Raw genomic sequence first — 16,281 nt, 5'->3', positions numbered from 1 at the left:
CCCTTGCCACATCTGTCATTTCAAAGGTGCCTTAACCCTACCTGCAACTGCTCTCTGAAGGAGGCTTGCGTGTCCAAATTCAGCTTCAAGAGCTGGGAGCTGCCGTGGGAAGGAGTCGTCAACAGGTCCTGATCAGCCAGTCGGAGACGGACGGTTTATATTATGTTGTTTAGAGGAAGAGAACAAGAATTTAAATAAAGGATATTTTAGATTAAACTACACCCGTTGACTCTGCTTCCTCAAGATTTCCAATATCTAATTGTTTTACTGAATAAATAGAGATGTTTACATTTGAACGTTTAATCAACTTTCAATGTTGGTGTTTTCCTAAGGCTTTAGTACAATGATTCTTTAGTCTGTTTTATTGTCTAGAGGTTGTGCAGCAGTTTGAGACCAAGCGCTGCTTCACCGTGGAAGTCTCCAGTCCACTTCAGGCCTTGTGTGTCAGTAAAGGTACCCTCTCCCTCCAGCCTATAAAACACCATTCCAGATTTTCAGAACTGTGCTTTGTGACATTTGAAATGCCTGAGGGTACTCTGGCGACTACCTGTCATTGTAAAATTGGCCCTTATACATAGAGCCGTCCGGAAATGTGTACGTTCCAGAGCCGTTGTACGCGTTGTCTTTGAACTCTCCTTCATACACAGCCCCAGAGGGAAACTGCAGGGTCCCTTTGCCCAGCATCTGGAGAGAGGAAAGACATGCATCATAAACAAACAGATGTTAAAAAGAGGACAGAGAGATGGATAGCGCATACTTTGTCCTCTTGCCACTCTCCTATATATATGATGCCACTGGCTGAAGTGTGTTTTCCTGTGCCACTTCTCACCAGCTCTCCAGATTCAGACTTGCGACACTCGCCCTCTGTGACATGAACAAACAGCTTATGTAACTCTGGCACTACTCCTGATTACTTTAATATGTATTTACTTTATTTTACTCGTAGGTTTTTGTCATCATTTGAATTATTTTTTTATAACTACGTACTCAGGTTATCTTTCTGTGATTAAAAACATTTGGTCAAACAAATGATTCCAACTCAACTTGTGTGACTAAATGTGCTCCACATTGGTGAAATCAGTTGGGCAACCTTTGTAGATTTTTGTTGCATCTTAAGTAAAACTTCATTAAACCTGTACAGGAAATTACAAAACCTGTGGGAAAAGGTCCAGACATTCAAGTGTTGGTTGGGTTTACGTCCCTACTCACCATACTTGTCCCCATTTGGAAAAATGAGGGAAACCTTGAATGCAGCGTCTGCAGACAAACAAATCCATTTAACACTTAAATAAAATTGGTCTAAATGTGGATATTTACATATTCAAACTATGTCCCTTTTTGTTGTCTGACAGAAGATAGAATCACTTGGTGTTTTTTTTTTCTCTCTGTGATAGTATTTGCACCTCACCAGTCATGCTATGACAGCTTCCCTCAGTTGGCAGATGGCTGTCGGAGTCAACAACAGACGCTGTTTCACTATGAATGGGAAAGAAAAAAAAATGTGTAAAGTCGGAAAATTGAACCCAGAAGTCGTGGAGAATGAAGAGTCAGTCTTAGCAATGCCCAAATTGGTGTAATTGGTCTAAACTTTTCACACGTTTTCATTAAGAACGAGCTCCGGCAGTTAACTGCAGGTAGGTGTTGCCATGGTAACAGTGGGGTATGGCTACCACTGCGGAATATGACGAGGTTGTACATCGAAAGGGCGTGGCCTATTAAAAATACGGACTGAGCCGAACACCGCCATCCTCTGGAGAGCGGAAAGAACTACAACTACATTTAAAAACCGTACAAAAAAAGTTTTAATAACTTTACCAAAATGTATCAAAATATTTCAGTGAATCTGGATGCCTTGGACATGATTAAATTTTAATGGCTTTATTCAAAATTAATTTTGATTTTTTTTTTTGTTTTGTTAAGAACGGCCAGACATGACTAAAATTAAGTTTCAGTTCAAGTTTTTCTTATTCAAAACTTGAAATATGATTTTTTTAAAATTGAAGTAATTTTCCATTACCTGGGGACTTTGAACCCAACGATGACACACAGCTGATGGTATTATTGCATTTATTACACTGTGGATACAAGAATGAGAAATGTTTTCAATTTATATTATCTGTAGTTTGCCTGTTGTGTGACTTTTTATACATTTAGTGATAAAATGAACAGAAAAGGCAGCCAGACAACATTTTTCTCTGTAGGGAGACATGCAACTAAAAGCATTAGTACTGTACATGCAGCTTTTTATTTGCAGTGATTGGTATGGAAATCACTGCAAATATTACTAGCTGATGATATAACTGTATCCATGCTACATTCAAAAAAGGAAATTTAGCAAAGTTTCTAATGCTAGTTTGAATGGAATAAAGTTTTTTATTAGTATTTCTCTTATGTTTACTTGCTTCTTTCTCTTTAACTTAATGCGGTTAACTTATGTAGCAGCAGCGGAAGACTGGAGAATCGAGGACCAATCACAACAGTTAGGGGGCGGGGCTTGACTTTAAATCCCGCCCACTACTTCCTCTCACGTAGTTGGAAAAATGTATAGATTTCTTTAAGGTATTGTTTCATCAAAATTGATATTACTGCTAAGCTCGTGTAATGCCAAATGTTAGGAGTAACCTAAGAGTGGTTTAAAAACTACAGTTATGCAACACAAGAACCGGAAAAGAAAGTATGAACTCCGAACTTCGGCCAATGAAAGAGAATGTAGTGTGCCGGGGGGCGCAGGGTGTCGGAGCTGCTGTTTCAGGTATGTTCACATTTTAAAAGTTATTTTCTGAAAGGTGTGTATCGTCGGCGTTATCGGTTATGTCACGTTTCAGACGTTTAGGTTAATGCTAAACTGTGAAACATGAGAGTCTGGGCTGTGAGGAAATCTTTTAACACATAGCCTAGCATGCTACAGTGGAAGTTAAGGGCGTGCTAACTGTTAGCTTGTTAGCTAACAATATGGTCGGGCTCCCGGTTCGCTAATTTCTCATTCGTAAACAAACCTTTTCGCACACATGTACCGAGACCTGGTACAGGTTGTTTCTCATAGTAGCTGCGTATTTTTATGAACTATTACCATTTCATAGTAGTATAAAAGACTCAATTATCATATCTTCTTTAATTTGTGTACTATTTTCATTTAAACTTTTGTTTCTACATAATTTTTCAGTTGATAAGTATGATGGTCTTTGTTTTTGACATGTTAACTTGTACGATACACGAAACATTATGTCTTTTGTTCCCACTTAAATAACTCCAGGCGACCTCTTGGATGATATTTATTGAAGTCATGTAATCAAGTTCCCTCACATTAAATTAATTTAGAGTCCATCGTAGAACATTTCCTTAAACCCTCAAACAAATTCCCACTCAGTAAATATGATTTAATTGGGGTTAGTCATGAAAAAGCTGAATGTTTTCTCAAATTGGAGTGCTTGGAGTTTTAAATTAATAATGAGGTCAAATTAATTGACCACCAATTGAACATCAGTAGCCTGAGGTTAGTGGTAGTGAACTGGACTAGATGTGTCCTTAAGAACATGATGATTGCTTTAACACATTTTAAAATCACATTAACCTCTGAAATATAGTATATTCAGTATAGAAAGACAATTTACAGATCATACAAATTTTTAGTCTTGTTCAGCTACATGTCCATAAAAAAAGAACCTAACAATAGGAATTGTAAAAGATTAGAGTGGTTCTGTTTTTAAAATAAAAAAAAACAAAACACAATCTTAACAACAGTAAAACTTTTGATTAGGACTACTTAAGATTAAAAAAAAAAATTTTAAACGTATATATAAAAAAAACATGAAACAGTTTGAAGACAAAAGCGCTAAGCCAAAGAGATTATATTGATTAAATTTAGCTGTATATTGGCCATGAGGAAAGACAGATTAAGAAATGGTTGATATCTCTAAAATGGCAACCCTAATAATAATAAAATTATATATGGTTTGTGCAATAATAAGAATAGGAAAGATAAATTTGCTATTCTTAATACCTCAGTAGCCTTGAATTTAAGACCTTTTCCTAATAATGCTGAAGTGTGACTGTAGCAAATTCAATCTTGATGATGTTAGTTTGATTTTTACTTTGCAGCATTTCTGTACTCAAATTAATCTTCTATAAAAAATTTAAACCACATCTCAAAACACACAGTTTCAGAACAGCTTTTAATGTACAATTATTGTCTTGTTTTATGCTTATTAATGTGCTATTTATTTAAGTGTTATATTGTTATGATTTTGTTTGATGTACTTGGCGTTCTGTTCGTAATTTTACTTGTTTCCTGTAAAGTGTCTAAGTGTTTAGCAAAGCACCACACAAATAAAATGTATTATTATTATAATTACTATAAAAGCCAATGTAGAGCTGTAAAACAATTAAAATTTGACAAGAATGTTTTAGATAAAGTTTGATAATCGAATTGATTAAAAGAAAAAGTGCAGATAATGTTGTGTACAACGCAACCTGATTGCACTGTGGAATTAAAACTTGGTGTGTACGGCAAAATCAGTTTTGTTTGTCTGTGTGTGTGTAAAAAAAACCTAAATAAAAAAAGAAAAGTACAGACTTTATGCGTTAATGACAAGCAACCCCCCCATCTGACTTTTCTTAACTCTCTGAAGTATTTCTAACCTTCCCCATGATTGTGCCCTCATGGCTCTTTTTGCTAATAATACGCCTGAGCAGCCGCGTCGCCTCTGGACTGTGCGGCCCTGCTGGGGTTGTTACTCCGCGGTTTGATTGCATAATTGCAGCCAACAGCGTTGTGTGTCAGCCACCATCTCATTGCTTTGCACTTGAATTGAAAATCCCCCCTCAGCTATAAGCCACTCTCCGCTCCGTCCTGCCCGTACAGTAACCGCCTCGCTCTGCGTCTAGCATCCGTCTCCGCTGCTGTTTCCAGGATTCCAGGCTGCCTTTCCTTTTTTTTTTTCTTGCTTTAAAAGCTGAAAACACACACATCCAATCTGCTCTTTTTCTGTCTCCGTTCACAGATGGTTCGCAGGCATGAAGGAGCACTGACTGAAGGTTTGCCTACTTTGAAGTTTAAGGGAGTTTATTTGGAGAAATCCTGTGTGTTTTATTTTTTGGTTTTTTGCACTGATTGTGTGTGTCGGAGCAGAAAGATGAACGCCAAGAGAAGAGGAGGGAAGCCAAACAGAGGAGGAGGGAGGTTTAACAAGCCCAGAGGAGGCGGAGGTGGCGGAGGTGGAAGCCGGAAGGGAGGAGGAGCCTTTCGCTGGGATGACGACGATGATGATTTCAGTCTTGATTTTGGACCCTCTCGCTCCAGCAGGTACTCACTGCATCACTTGTCACTTTATCGCCTTTGCCTTCCCTGAACTTCTGTCTCTTCAGACCTGGCAAAGGACGAGGCGGCATCGGTGGTGCCGGCGGTGGCGGGCGTGGAAGGGGGAGAGATGCGGGACGAGGACGGGGATTTAATGATCGCCGAAGGGACTCGAAGGGCGACAGGAAGCCCCTCCCCAGGTCCCTTGTGAGCACCAGGGTCCCTCTGAAAGCAGGCGACGGCAGCAGGCCCGAGGCGAGCAGCATGCCCTTGCAGAGGATCTTCATGACCAATGAGAACCAAGAGCAGCTCAAGGAGTTGCTGCGGGAGCTGCAGACGCAGGATTTTGACGAGCCTTATGAGTGAGTCTACACTTCTGTTATTACTATTTTATTAGTTATTGGGCACAAACTTATGACTCTGTTTGCAACAGGGAGTCTGGCTCTGATTATTCACAAGAAGAGGGGGAGGAATATGATGAGTTGGATCCTCGTGAGGAAGGTCAGTTTTGGGTCACTAACGATGAGCCTGTGGAGCGAGATGAGAGCCCTGCTTATTACCCAGAGGAGGAAGAGGAAGAGGAGGAAGACAAGGAGCGGCCCACACCTGAACCCGTTATCTCCTTATTTGCTGTTGGGAAGCTCTGCAGGTGATCACATCATAAAGTTTATGTTGGGAGGTGAAACAGGGTTGAAACCTGAAACCTGAGCTGCTCCTGAAATTAATCAGTTTATATTAAAACTTTGGAAAAGTTTGGACTTTAACCAAATTACTTTTACTAATTATTTGATTTTCCAAACTTTATTTCTGATATTATCATGTCTGTGTTTTTTTGTTTTTCTTTCATTCTTTCCTTCTTTTGTCCTTCCTTTCATCCCCTTTTCCTTCCTTCTACTAACATCTTTAATTATAAATATAATAACAGATACAAGTTTATGCAAGTCTTCAGTTTTTCATTGAATAATTAATTGAATTTCCACAACAGAATTACATTAAAGGTCCCAGTAACATGATGTAGATCTGTTTTTGTCAGCTTTTTTTGGTTTTTTAGATAATTTTCCATGAATATCAACATCCCAGAAATGAAAACAGATCCATTCTTATTTATCCAAAGTTCTATGTTATTTATTTTAAACATAATCAAAATAATATGGTGTTTTTTTAAAAGTTACAACTAATTTCTTTTAGTAGATTTTTATCTAAAGCTCATGTAACACTTGGTGCTCTAAACCAGTTTTATTTATTTTATTATTTATTTACTTGTAACATTTTTGTGTTCCCTTTTGAAGATATGGTTTGGACAGGGAGAGAAGCAAACAGGCTCTGGAGTCCGGCGGAGGAGAATTCGGGTCGACTTTAGAGCATCTCCTCCTCCAGGTCTTCAGCGAACGCTATGGACAGAAAGCGGTTTCCCCCGATGGCCTCCAGGGGGTGCCGATGGACGAATGCCTGAGCCAGCGTCAGGAGGAAGCCCTAGCGTTGGCTGCCATTTTTGGCGACCGTTTCTACGAGCGCATCGCCAACGCCGTGTGGACGGTGTCTCTGGACGTCCCCTTCCTCTCTGACAAACCGGCCCGAAACGGAGTCGATGCCGCGGGCAAAAACAGCCGCAACGTTTGTAAATTCTACCTCAAAGACCGCGGCTGCCGCTTCGGCGACAAATGCCGGTTCAGACACGAGCTTCCGGGTAGAGAGAAGTCCGGGGCGGGTTCCTTGGACCCAAAAGGGCCAAGCCAGCCCGGCTTCACCAGCTACTCTCCTCCTGAGTATGAGCTGGAGGTCCGCTTCCCAAAGGGAAACCGTTACCCTCACCAGGCGCCGATAGTTGCCTTCAGCACCAACGACGAGTCGGTAGCAGCCGCGGGGAGACTCGGTGTCACCGAGAAGCTGTTTGGAGAAGCACTAGCTGCGGCGAAGAGCGGCGAGCCCGTCGTTTACACCCTGATCACCCTCTGCGAGGACGAGCTCAGTATGAAGGAGCTTCTGGCCATCGGGCATCACAAGTACAGCACGCCGCCTCCTGTGGTGGCACCACAACCGAATCCTCTTGGCATCGCAAAGAGCAGAACCAGCAGCACGAACAGCAGGAGGGCCGCTCCACCAGCAACCCAGAAACCAGAAAGTGAGTCATCCAGGTCCGCAGACATCTGACATTTGTTGTTTCGCTTTTGATGCCTGTTTTTCCTTTCAGTAAAAGCGACTGGGAAGGCTGAGGAGCCGGAGGAGGAGGCAGAGGTAGAGGTGGAGGTGGAAGCCGTCCCAGTGGAGGCTGAGAGCTACGTCAACCTGAGGAAGAAGATGGAGAGCAAGCACAGTCAGAAAACTGAGAACCTCCTGCAAGAAAACGGCAAGCTGTGTCGAGACTTCCAGAGAAAACGGGTAAATCTGACTGAAAACATCAGGAACTTTACATTGTCCCCTTCGTACAATAATGGCCTAAGTCGTTTTATCCAAGATAACATTTGGAAAGAAAGAGGTGATTTTATTTTGTGCCAAAACCACTTTTGCCATAACTGTAGAAAGGTGTCCATTTATGTACTTTAGTACGGAAGATGATCAGGGCCACTAATAAAAACTGAATTCTGACTTTAATGTCAATATTATGACCTTTTTTCCCCCCCAATTTCTGACATTTTTCTTCTGACGTTTTTTTTTTCTAATGCTGATGTTTTTTTCCCCTCCAATTTCTGACATCTTTTTCTCCAAATTCTAAAGTTTTTTTCTCCAAATTTTGAAAAAAAAAATTCTCTCCAAATTCTGACTTTAAACTCAGATTTCGGACTTCAATCTCAGAAGGCCGAATCTCAGAATTTGGACTCTAAACCCTGAATCCAGTCTCTGAATTCTGAATTTTTTTCCTCAGAATTCTAACTTTTAGACTTATGCTTCTCTTTCATTCCCGGCCCAGTCTTCCCGGCGCTTTAAGTCTATGCTGGAGCAGAGGAGGAACCTCCCGGCTTGGCAGGAGAAAGAGAACATCCTGGATGAGTTGGACAGCTGTCAGGTTCTGGTGATCAGCGGGATGACCGGGTAAGGCGACGCTCTTCATCCGTCGTGTTTCTGTTCTCTGTGCATTTTTAAAACGTCTCCCATCTTTCCAGGTGTGGTAAGACCACTCAGATTCCTCAGTTCATCCTGGACGCCTCTCTGGCCGGTCCCGCCGGACAGGTGGCCAACATCATCTGCACCCAGCCTCGGCGGATTTCTGCCATCTCTGTGGCTCAGAGAGTTGCACAGGAGCGGGCCGAGTGTCTGGGGAACTCGGTGGGCTACCAGATCCGCCTGGAGAGCGTCAGGGTATGCAAACATGCTGGTTTATATTCCATTAGTAAGTGCGTGTGCAGGATTTTAACATTTCATGACATTTAAACTCATTTCAAACTCTTGATTACATGTAGAGGAAACCCAAATGTGGATACCTTACATTTGCCATTATTTCAGCACCTTGCAGAGAAGATAAATCTCTTTCTTCCCTCCAATTTTCCAGACGTCGGCCACCCGGCTGCTGTACTGCACCACAGGCGTTCTGCTCAGAAGACTGGAGGGCGACGCAGACCTCAGAGGAGTCTCGCACGTTATTGTGGATGAAGTGCATGAGCGGACAGAGGAGAGGTAAGCTTACTGAACTCAGATGAATGTCAAAACCTGTGCAGAGTCTTCATGTTTTCTTTATGTCTTCTGTTTTTGTTTTTTTTTTGTTTTTGTTTTCCACACAGCGACTTCCTGCTGTTGGTGCTTAAGGACCTTATTACAAAGAGGCAAGACCTGAAGATTATTCTAATGAGTGCCACGCTCAATGCCAACCTCTTCTCTGAGTATTTCTACGACTGTCCTACTATCCATATACCCGGTACAGACTCTGGTCCACAGTAAATAACTTGAATGTGGAACTTTAATGCATCTAATCTAAATGTTCCTCTTCTCCAGGTCGTACATTTCCTGTTGATCAGTTTTTCCTTGAAGATGCTGTTGCTAAAACTGGGTAATAATCTCCACTTTTCTTCTAGCTAAACTCATAATTGTTTTATTGCAGCAGGGTTCCTAAGTAGTCTGGAAAAGCCTGGCATTTGATTTGATATTTTCCAGGTCTGGATGAAATGAAATGTTTGAATTTTCACATTTTACTCTTTATTCCTCTTGTCTTCCTTTCTTGGTTTCCGTCTTTGCTCCTTTGTTTCTTTGTCTGTTTTTCTTTCCATTGTCTGATTTTTACTTTATTTTTTCTGTTGTTTTTCTTTCTCTCTTTCATTCATTGTTTCTTTTTACTTTCTATCTGTCTTGCACCTTTTTTTCTTGTTTTCTGTCTTTGTTGTTTTTTCATTTCTGTCTGTCCTTTATCTGTCTGTTTGTCCTATCTGTCAATCCATTATTACATCTGACCCTGCCCCCCCCCAATCCTTTGTTTCATTTATGTTTCCAGCTACGTCATAGAAGACGGCAGCCCTTACTTGCGCTCAGGAAAGCAGAACTCGTCTTCCGCAAGCAGCCAAAGAGTTACGAGGGACACGGTGGACGACTTGGGCGACGACGTGTGGAACTTCATGTCTTTCTGCAAGAAAGATTTTGTCAAAGACTCGACCCCAGACCAGCAGCTCAGCCTGCAGGAGCTCACCATTAGATACAAAGGTGAGTTTAGAAGAAATTATTCAGCTTCAAGGTTCTTTTGGTGTTTTAATGATCCACTTTACTCTTATAGACACAAAGAAATCTGTCCTTAAAACTATTGCTGCCATGGACCTGGACAAGATCAACATGGACTTGGTGGAGAGCCTGCTGGAGTGGATAGTGGATGGACAACACAACTACCCACCAGGTCAGAGTTCCTCAGAGCCAGTCAAGACACTTTGTGCTGTCTTCGTAAAACGGTGATATTCTTAATATTTTAAACTACTTGTATTGGTTTGATTGCAGGTGCTGTGTTGGTGTTTATGCCAGGCCTTGCTGAGATTAAAATGCTTTATGAGCAGCTGCAGTCCAACAGAATATTCAACAACAGACGCACCAACAGGTTTGGGACCTTTATTAAAATATTTTTTTTTTGAAGTGCAATTATTATTATTTTTTTAAAATAATAAAAAATAATAAAATAATAAATAAAAATAATAAAAACGTTTTAGTCAGTGGGCGAAATTGTCTTCAAGAAAAATGACAAGAATCCCTTAAAATAAACTGAAAAATTTACTTACAACTCGTTCTCTTTTTTAAGTTAAGAATTTAGAGTAGTACTCAGTTTAAGATGATTGCTCCACCAATAAAAGATTCACTTATTCTAAGGCTTTTTGCACATCCTGTGAATTCACTGAATTACATGATTCTCAGTTTGTAAAAGATCCACGATGTTCAATTTCTGTGTTTGTCTCTCACACACACACACCAGATGCGTGGTCTACCCCCTCCACTCCACCCTGTCCAACGAGGAGCAGCAGGCAGTCTTCAGCCGCCCCCCCGAGGGCGTCACCAAGATCATCATCTCCACCAATATCGCGGAGACCTCGGTAACCATCGACGACGTGGTTTATGTCGTCGACTCTGGAAAGATGAAGGAAAAGAGGTGGGATTAGATTAGATTAAACAGATGAATCCTTTTTTAAAAAACGGTTTTGAGACGAGTCCGTGTTGCGCTGTCTGTTCTCAGGTACGATGCTTCCAAGAGCATGGAGAGCCTGGAGGACTCGTGGGTGTCCCGGGCCAACGCGCTGCAGAGGAAAGGTCGAGCGGGCCGAGTGGCCTCGGGGGTTTGCTTCCACCTCTTCACCAGCCACTGCTTCCGCCATCAGCTGGCCGAGCAGCAGCTGCCCGAGATCCAGAGAGTTCCCCTGGAGCAGCTCTGCCTGCGGTCCGTCCGTCTGCTTCCTGGCTTTGCTCTTTTGTCGAAGCGGAGTTTTTAAATTCTAACTCGTATTTCCTACTCTTTCCATGACAGAATTAAGATCCTGGACTTGTTCGCCGAGCAGCAGCTGGAGTCCGTCTTCTCTCGGCTCATCGAGCCGCCAGCCGAGGGGAGCCAGGACGCCGCCAGGCAGCGCCTCCAGGACCTGGGAGCTCTGACCCCGGATGAGAAGCTGACCCCACTGGGCTACCACCTGGCCTGCCTGCCCGTCGACGTGCGCATCGGGAAACTCATGCTGTTCGGCGCCATCTTCCGCTGCCTCGACCCGGCGCTCACCATCGCAGCCAGTCTGGCCTTTAAATCACCGTTTGTAAGCAGGCCTCGGATTTTCTTTGCAATGTGAATCACAACTACGTGGAGCTAATCTCTAATATGAAAAGAGAAAAACAATCCAACATCCTGATTCCTGAAGCCTTTGTGCATTTGGGCCGTTTCCAGGTGTCACCATGGGATAAGAGAGAGGAAGCCAGTGAGAAGAAACTTGGCTTTGCTGTGGCCAACAGTGACCATCTGGCTTTGTTACAGGCATACAAGGTACTGACTGTTATTTTTTTTTCTACATGGTATGAACGGCATTACACAGTCTAATTATCTTTCCCACCATCTGTGTGATAAATCTCTTGCTTCAGTGTAAAAAAGCAATCCACTGTCTTATGATACAGCAAGAAAATGTGATAGAAATATCTGGGAATGTGAGTTTTGGAACAGTACAAATTGTGTAACGGATCCTCTCCCTCCTCGGCAGGGTTGGTGCTGCGCTGCAAAGAGCGGTAACCAGGCCAGCTTCCGCTACTGTAGGGAGAACTTCCTGTCCTGGCGCAGTTTGCAGGTCAGAAATCACAAACGTCTTAGATAAAAGTTTGGGATCATGTTGTGAAATAATTCTTTAAACTTTGCTCCCTGTCCAGGAAATCGCCAGCCTGAAGAGGCAGTTTGCAGAGCTGCTGTCAGACATCGGCTTCATTAAGGAGGGATTGAGGGCTAGGGTTATTGAACGCTTATCCTCACAGGGAGCGGATGGTGTTTTGGAGGCTACTGGGCCTGAGGTGAGTCACATGCACACACACACACACACACACACTGAATCCATCATTTTGCTTTAAACGTGAAGAACGCCTCTTAAAATCAGTCACATTTTGCTTCCCAGGCCAACCTTAACTCAGAAAACATCCGCCTGATGTCTGCAATGCTGTGCGCAGCTCTCTATCCAAATGTGGTGCAGGTGATTGTCCTTCGATGTTTCCTGCTCCCAATAATTTAAAAAAGGTTCTTTTATGAGCTGAAGCTCGATATTTTTGGTCGATCCAGGTTCGAGCTCCGCAGGGGAATTACAAGATGACCAGCAAGGGAGCCATGAAGATGCAACCGAAGGCCAACGAGCTGCGCTTCATGACCAAGAGCGACGGCTGCGTCCACATCCACCCCTCGTCCGTCAACTACACAGTAAGCTTGAGCCGCACGGAACCGCCGAGGTCAGCTCAGACCAAAAAAAAAAAAAAAAACGTGATTCTTTCGACTCTGAGGTGCGTCATTATGGCAGTCCCTACCTGGTTTACCACGAGAAGGTGAAGACGAGCCGCGTCTTCATCAGAGACTGCAGCATGGTGTCCGTCTACCCGCTGGTGCTGTTCGGAGGCGGTCAGGTCAACGTGGAGCTCCACAAAGGGGAGTTTGTCATCTCTCTGGATGACGGCTGGATCCGGTTCGCAGCAGCGTCGCATCAGGTCAGACAAACTATTACGGATGAAATAAAATAAATAACTTGATCCCAAATTCTTCTTTTGTTGGGTCGAGACTACCAACCGACCAGCCTGTGTGTGTGTGTTTTCCAGGTGGCTGAGCTGGTGAAGGAGCTGCGCTGGGAGCTGGACCAGCTGCTGGAAGACAAAATCAGGAACCCGAGCATGGACCTGTGCAGCTGCCCCCGAGGTTCCCGCATCATCCGCATGATCGTCCACCTCATAACCACCCAGTAAGGCCCCGGCTGAGCTCCTCATGATCCGTTTACCCTGAAGGGCTAAAACATGTGGAGCTCTGCTATTGACTGTAATTGAATCTCCAGCTCTATGCAGAGGATCAAGTCTTATTTTTGATATCTTGTTTTGTGTATCAATTCCAAACTATTGCTGCACTAAAGCACACGTGCACTTGATGTCAGATACACTTTTTAGGTGGTCATTGTAGGTGGCGATGGGGTTGTCTGTGTCAGAACTTGAGCTTTTTCTCGGGTCCATATTGGATTTTTTTTTTTTCTAATTCTGAAGTGACTGCATGCAAATGTGTATTTATTTGAAATGCATGATTGATTGAGATCCAAGAGTTGTTGCATGGTTTTCAGATATTTTCCCAATATGCTGAATGTATTTTTCTGTCGAAATGATGTCAAAACTACACTGTAACAACGTGAACGGAAGGGCTAGAGAGACGGGACGTGATCTGCGCTGCCAAAGAAAGCCGTCATCTTTCAAATAACAAACCCCACTTCACAGTGCCCTGCAAATAAAACTGAAAGTAATACCTGGTTTCAGTATATTCTTTGTCTTAAAAGGCTAATTTTTCTACAAAGTTTCACTTCAATTGATGCCTTTTCTATTATTAAGACGTAATGAGGTTAGAGTTGGGTTGGGAGGTTTGCTCTCTTGGATTCAGTGAAGAAATGTGGAGGTCTGTGAGAAAGGCCAGTCGCTTTATTCAGTCCAGTGTCCACGGTCTCCAGGACAACAGGCTATAAACAAACGGAGTATCACCTTCTCACCAGGACGCATTTGGTTGCTACTCCGAATCGTGCCAAGACAACCACTGGTAAGAATTATTTTGTGTTTTTTTTTTACCATTATACTTTTAACTTATTTTCTTATTCATCTGAATCTTATGTGTAATGTCTCTTCCAGAAATGTAAAATATCTTCTGCTATGGTAAAGTACCAGTCTATGACTGGTAAAGTTATTATTTTAAAAAGCCTACCTATCAATCACATATTAAGAAAAGTTACTTTTTATTTTCTTTCTGTAAGCCTATCAAGCCGAGATCCCACAGCTCCAAGTCTGCCAAGAAAACCAGGAGTCCAAAAACTCTTAAAAAAGAAATCTTCTTCCAAATGCAACAAGATGGAGGTGGACGTCCTCAGCTCTGCAGCCTTGGAGAAACTCTACTACATATCCCACAATGCACCAGACTGTCTGGAATACAGAGGGTTTGGGTGGCCAAATTCCCAAAAGAAGAAGGGAACAAAACAGAAGAAAGAACAGATAAGATCTGCCAAACATTAAAGGGTTACAGCGCCATCTGTTGAAAGAACATTTTTAATGTAAGAGTTGAGGCTCAAAGGAATGAGAATGTTATTGTCATTTTCTGTAACATTATTGTAGGCTTGAAGATTGAGAACAATGTTTGTGAAGGTGTAGCAAAACGTTTGGCAGTTGTTACTAAAAATTCAGAAGGTAGTTTAATTATATTGTACATCTCAATGCACTTTAAACATTATCATCACACTGCATTATAAAAAAAAACACACGACCAGTGCCGGCAAACTTTAAAGTGATCCCACCAGTTAGCTGCATTATTCGTTAAATCAAGTTTCTAGGCAATTTACCCAAGGAGGAAAACTCCAATGGGAACAAGGATTTATTACAGAGAAGGGAAACGAATACTGCTCCTGGAACTGCTTATGCTTTTACTCATGTCAAATAATCCTGTAGCGAATGCACACCCCCGTCCACCCTGAGACAACATAACCCTGTGGATAAATAATCTCTGCAGAAGATGTCTCCTCTTCCTTGAAGCACAGTCCAGCTTTGCTCACTCAGGGGGCTTCTTCTTGGCCTCCACGTCCTTTTTAAAAGCTTCAATTTTCTTGGCTATGTTGGGTACCTAACCGGGTCAGAATCTAGGTTAATATTGGCAACAGAACATTTAAATAGAAATAGCAATTGGCAAATAAGAGAAACAGCCTTTGTCTTTTTTCTTTCAGTATGAGCAGGGTTTCACATTTATAGGGCAGGGGTGTCAAACTCTTATAGAGCTGCTTGTGCCAGAATGTATTTATAAAACCCGTTAAAAATATTACTGAATTCTTATAATTAAATAAAGGGCCACATAAAAAGCTATGGTGGGCCAGATTTGGCCCTCGGGCCTTGAGTTTGACACATGTGGGATAGGGAATAAAGTCTAGAAATATGACATTTTTAATGAAACAAATAAACAAAACTTACTTCATAATTTTGAGCAAGGTACATTCCCACTACATTCCCCAAAGTGAAGCCAGCCTGCAAACAAAGAAGTAGAGCTGTTATTCATCCCACATCTTTTTAGAGGGTCTCTACTGCTCACTTTACTGTGTACAGCAGAAAAATAAAAGGTACGACAGAAAACTGTTTTTACACAGAAAAAACTTTGTTACAGCAACTCCGTAAAGCAAACTGTCTTGTAATTGTAGGAGCTTTCTTTTCTTTAGATCAAGGACATTCACCCAGCGCTGACAAAATTACCAACTGATTAATAAACTGATAATATATCCACTAAACTAGACCTTATTCACAAATCATAATTTATCTTGAAACGAAAATTAAGTTGTATTAATGGGGTGTCAATCTTTCACATTTTCAATGTTTTTTGCTCTTAATCTTTTACAATACAAACCTACTGTAACTTGCTGCCATCTTAGTTAATTTACTTTCAGATTAAATTGTTTAATCTATTTATGGCATAAATATTGCTAGTAGCATACATATTTTGATGTGCCAAAAAATTGTAACAAACTCATTCAATCCTATAATGACAGAATCTCTCAGGTATTTTCTCATGATTAACTTTTAACAGATATTTTATCAGCATGTAGCGCTAACAGTTAGCATTTAAGCTACTCCGGACTTGGCAAAACTACGGCTGTCAGGCGTCGACGTGGAAGAATAACTCACCAAAAACTGCAACATGTCGACGTAAATAAACTTATCAAAGTTCTGCTCCTGTTACTGATAAACTTTGTAGCTAAAAGCAGGTCGGTGCGTCAAAGTTAAACGATCCAAACCAGCTAGCTAACGAAGCTAGCCGTCCACAAATACGCATGCGCGTGACAACGAGCTGTTTCCGTCCTGAC

At 42.0% G+C, this 16,281-nt stretch overlaps 4 protein-coding genes across 5 annotated transcripts; 2 read left to right on the top strand and 2 right to left on the bottom strand.

The window, feature by feature from the left end:
* Positions 1–282: 282 nt before the first annotated feature.
* morn2 (MORN repeat containing 2) lies at positions 283–1,661 on the bottom strand. Its single transcript, XM_028043916.1, has 5 exons — positions 1,409–1,661; positions 1,210–1,257; positions 758–864; positions 548–684; positions 283–471 (listed from the first exon to the last, which is right to left on the bottom strand). Exons 1-5 carry the CDS (start codon positions 1,413–1,415, stop codon positions 369–371), a joined length of 402 nt encoding a protein of 133 aa, XP_027899717.1. The 5' UTR covers positions 1,416–1,661; the 3' UTR covers positions 283–368.
* An 843-nt stretch (positions 1,662–2,504) lies between these two features.
* On the top strand, positions 2,505–13,703 carry dhx57 (DEAH (Asp-Glu-Ala-Asp/His) box polypeptide 57). 2 transcript variants are annotated; one of them, XM_028043587.1, is made up of 25 exons: positions 2,505–2,752; positions 5,001–5,034; positions 5,129–5,302; positions 5,365–5,658; positions 5,730–5,945; positions 6,586–7,418; positions 7,488–7,675; positions 8,205–8,326; positions 8,398–8,593; positions 8,784–8,908; positions 9,013–9,146; positions 9,224–9,278; positions 9,717–9,922; positions 9,993–10,109; positions 10,208–10,304; positions 10,674–10,847; positions 10,932–11,132; positions 11,220–11,496; positions 11,625–11,720; positions 11,932–12,015; positions 12,095–12,232; positions 12,334–12,408; positions 12,495–12,629; positions 12,710–12,910; positions 13,019–13,703. In XM_028043587.1, exons 3-25 carry the CDS (start codon positions 5,133–5,135, stop codon positions 13,160–13,162), a joined length of 4,278 nt encoding a protein of 1,425 aa, XP_027899388.1. In that variant the 5' UTR covers positions 2,505–2,752; positions 5,001–5,034; positions 5,129–5,132; the 3' UTR covers positions 13,163–13,703. The 2 variants fall into 2 exon arrangements, with proteins under 2 accessions (XP_027899388.1, XP_027899387.1); XM_028043586.1 differs by having other exon boundaries at positions 5,727–5,945.
* A 245-nt stretch (positions 13,704–13,948) lies between these two features.
* Positions 13,949–14,695, top strand: smkr1 (small lysine rich protein 1). Its single transcript, XM_028043591.1, has one exon. It carries the CDS (start codon positions 14,099–14,101, stop codon positions 14,453–14,455), a length of 357 nt encoding a protein of 118 aa, XP_027899392.1. The 5' UTR covers positions 13,949–14,098; the 3' UTR covers positions 14,456–14,695.
* On the bottom strand, positions 14,529–16,274 carry stmp1 (short transmembrane mitochondrial protein 1). The gene is made up of 3 exons (XM_028043592.1): positions 16,103–16,274; positions 15,398–15,451; positions 14,529–15,056 (listed from the first exon to the last, which is right to left on the bottom strand). The coding sequence occupies exons 1-3, from the start codon at positions 16,115–16,117 to the stop codon at positions 14,985–14,987; spliced, it is 141 nt and encodes a 46-aa protein (XP_027899393.1). The 5' UTR covers positions 16,118–16,274; the 3' UTR covers positions 14,529–14,984.
* Positions 16,275–16,281: the final 7 nt, after the last annotated feature.

Source organism: Xiphophorus couchianus, chromosome 17, assembly GCF_001444195.1.
Source record: "Xiphophorus couchianus chromosome 17, X_couchianus-1.0, whole genome shotgun sequence".
In the NCBI taxonomy this organism is placed as follows: domain Eukaryota; kingdom Metazoa; phylum Chordata; class Actinopteri; order Cyprinodontiformes; family Poeciliidae; genus Xiphophorus; species Xiphophorus couchianus.
The sequence above is the reverse complement of the archived record's forward strand: the minus strand, read 5'-3'. Positions and strand labels throughout refer to the sequence as shown.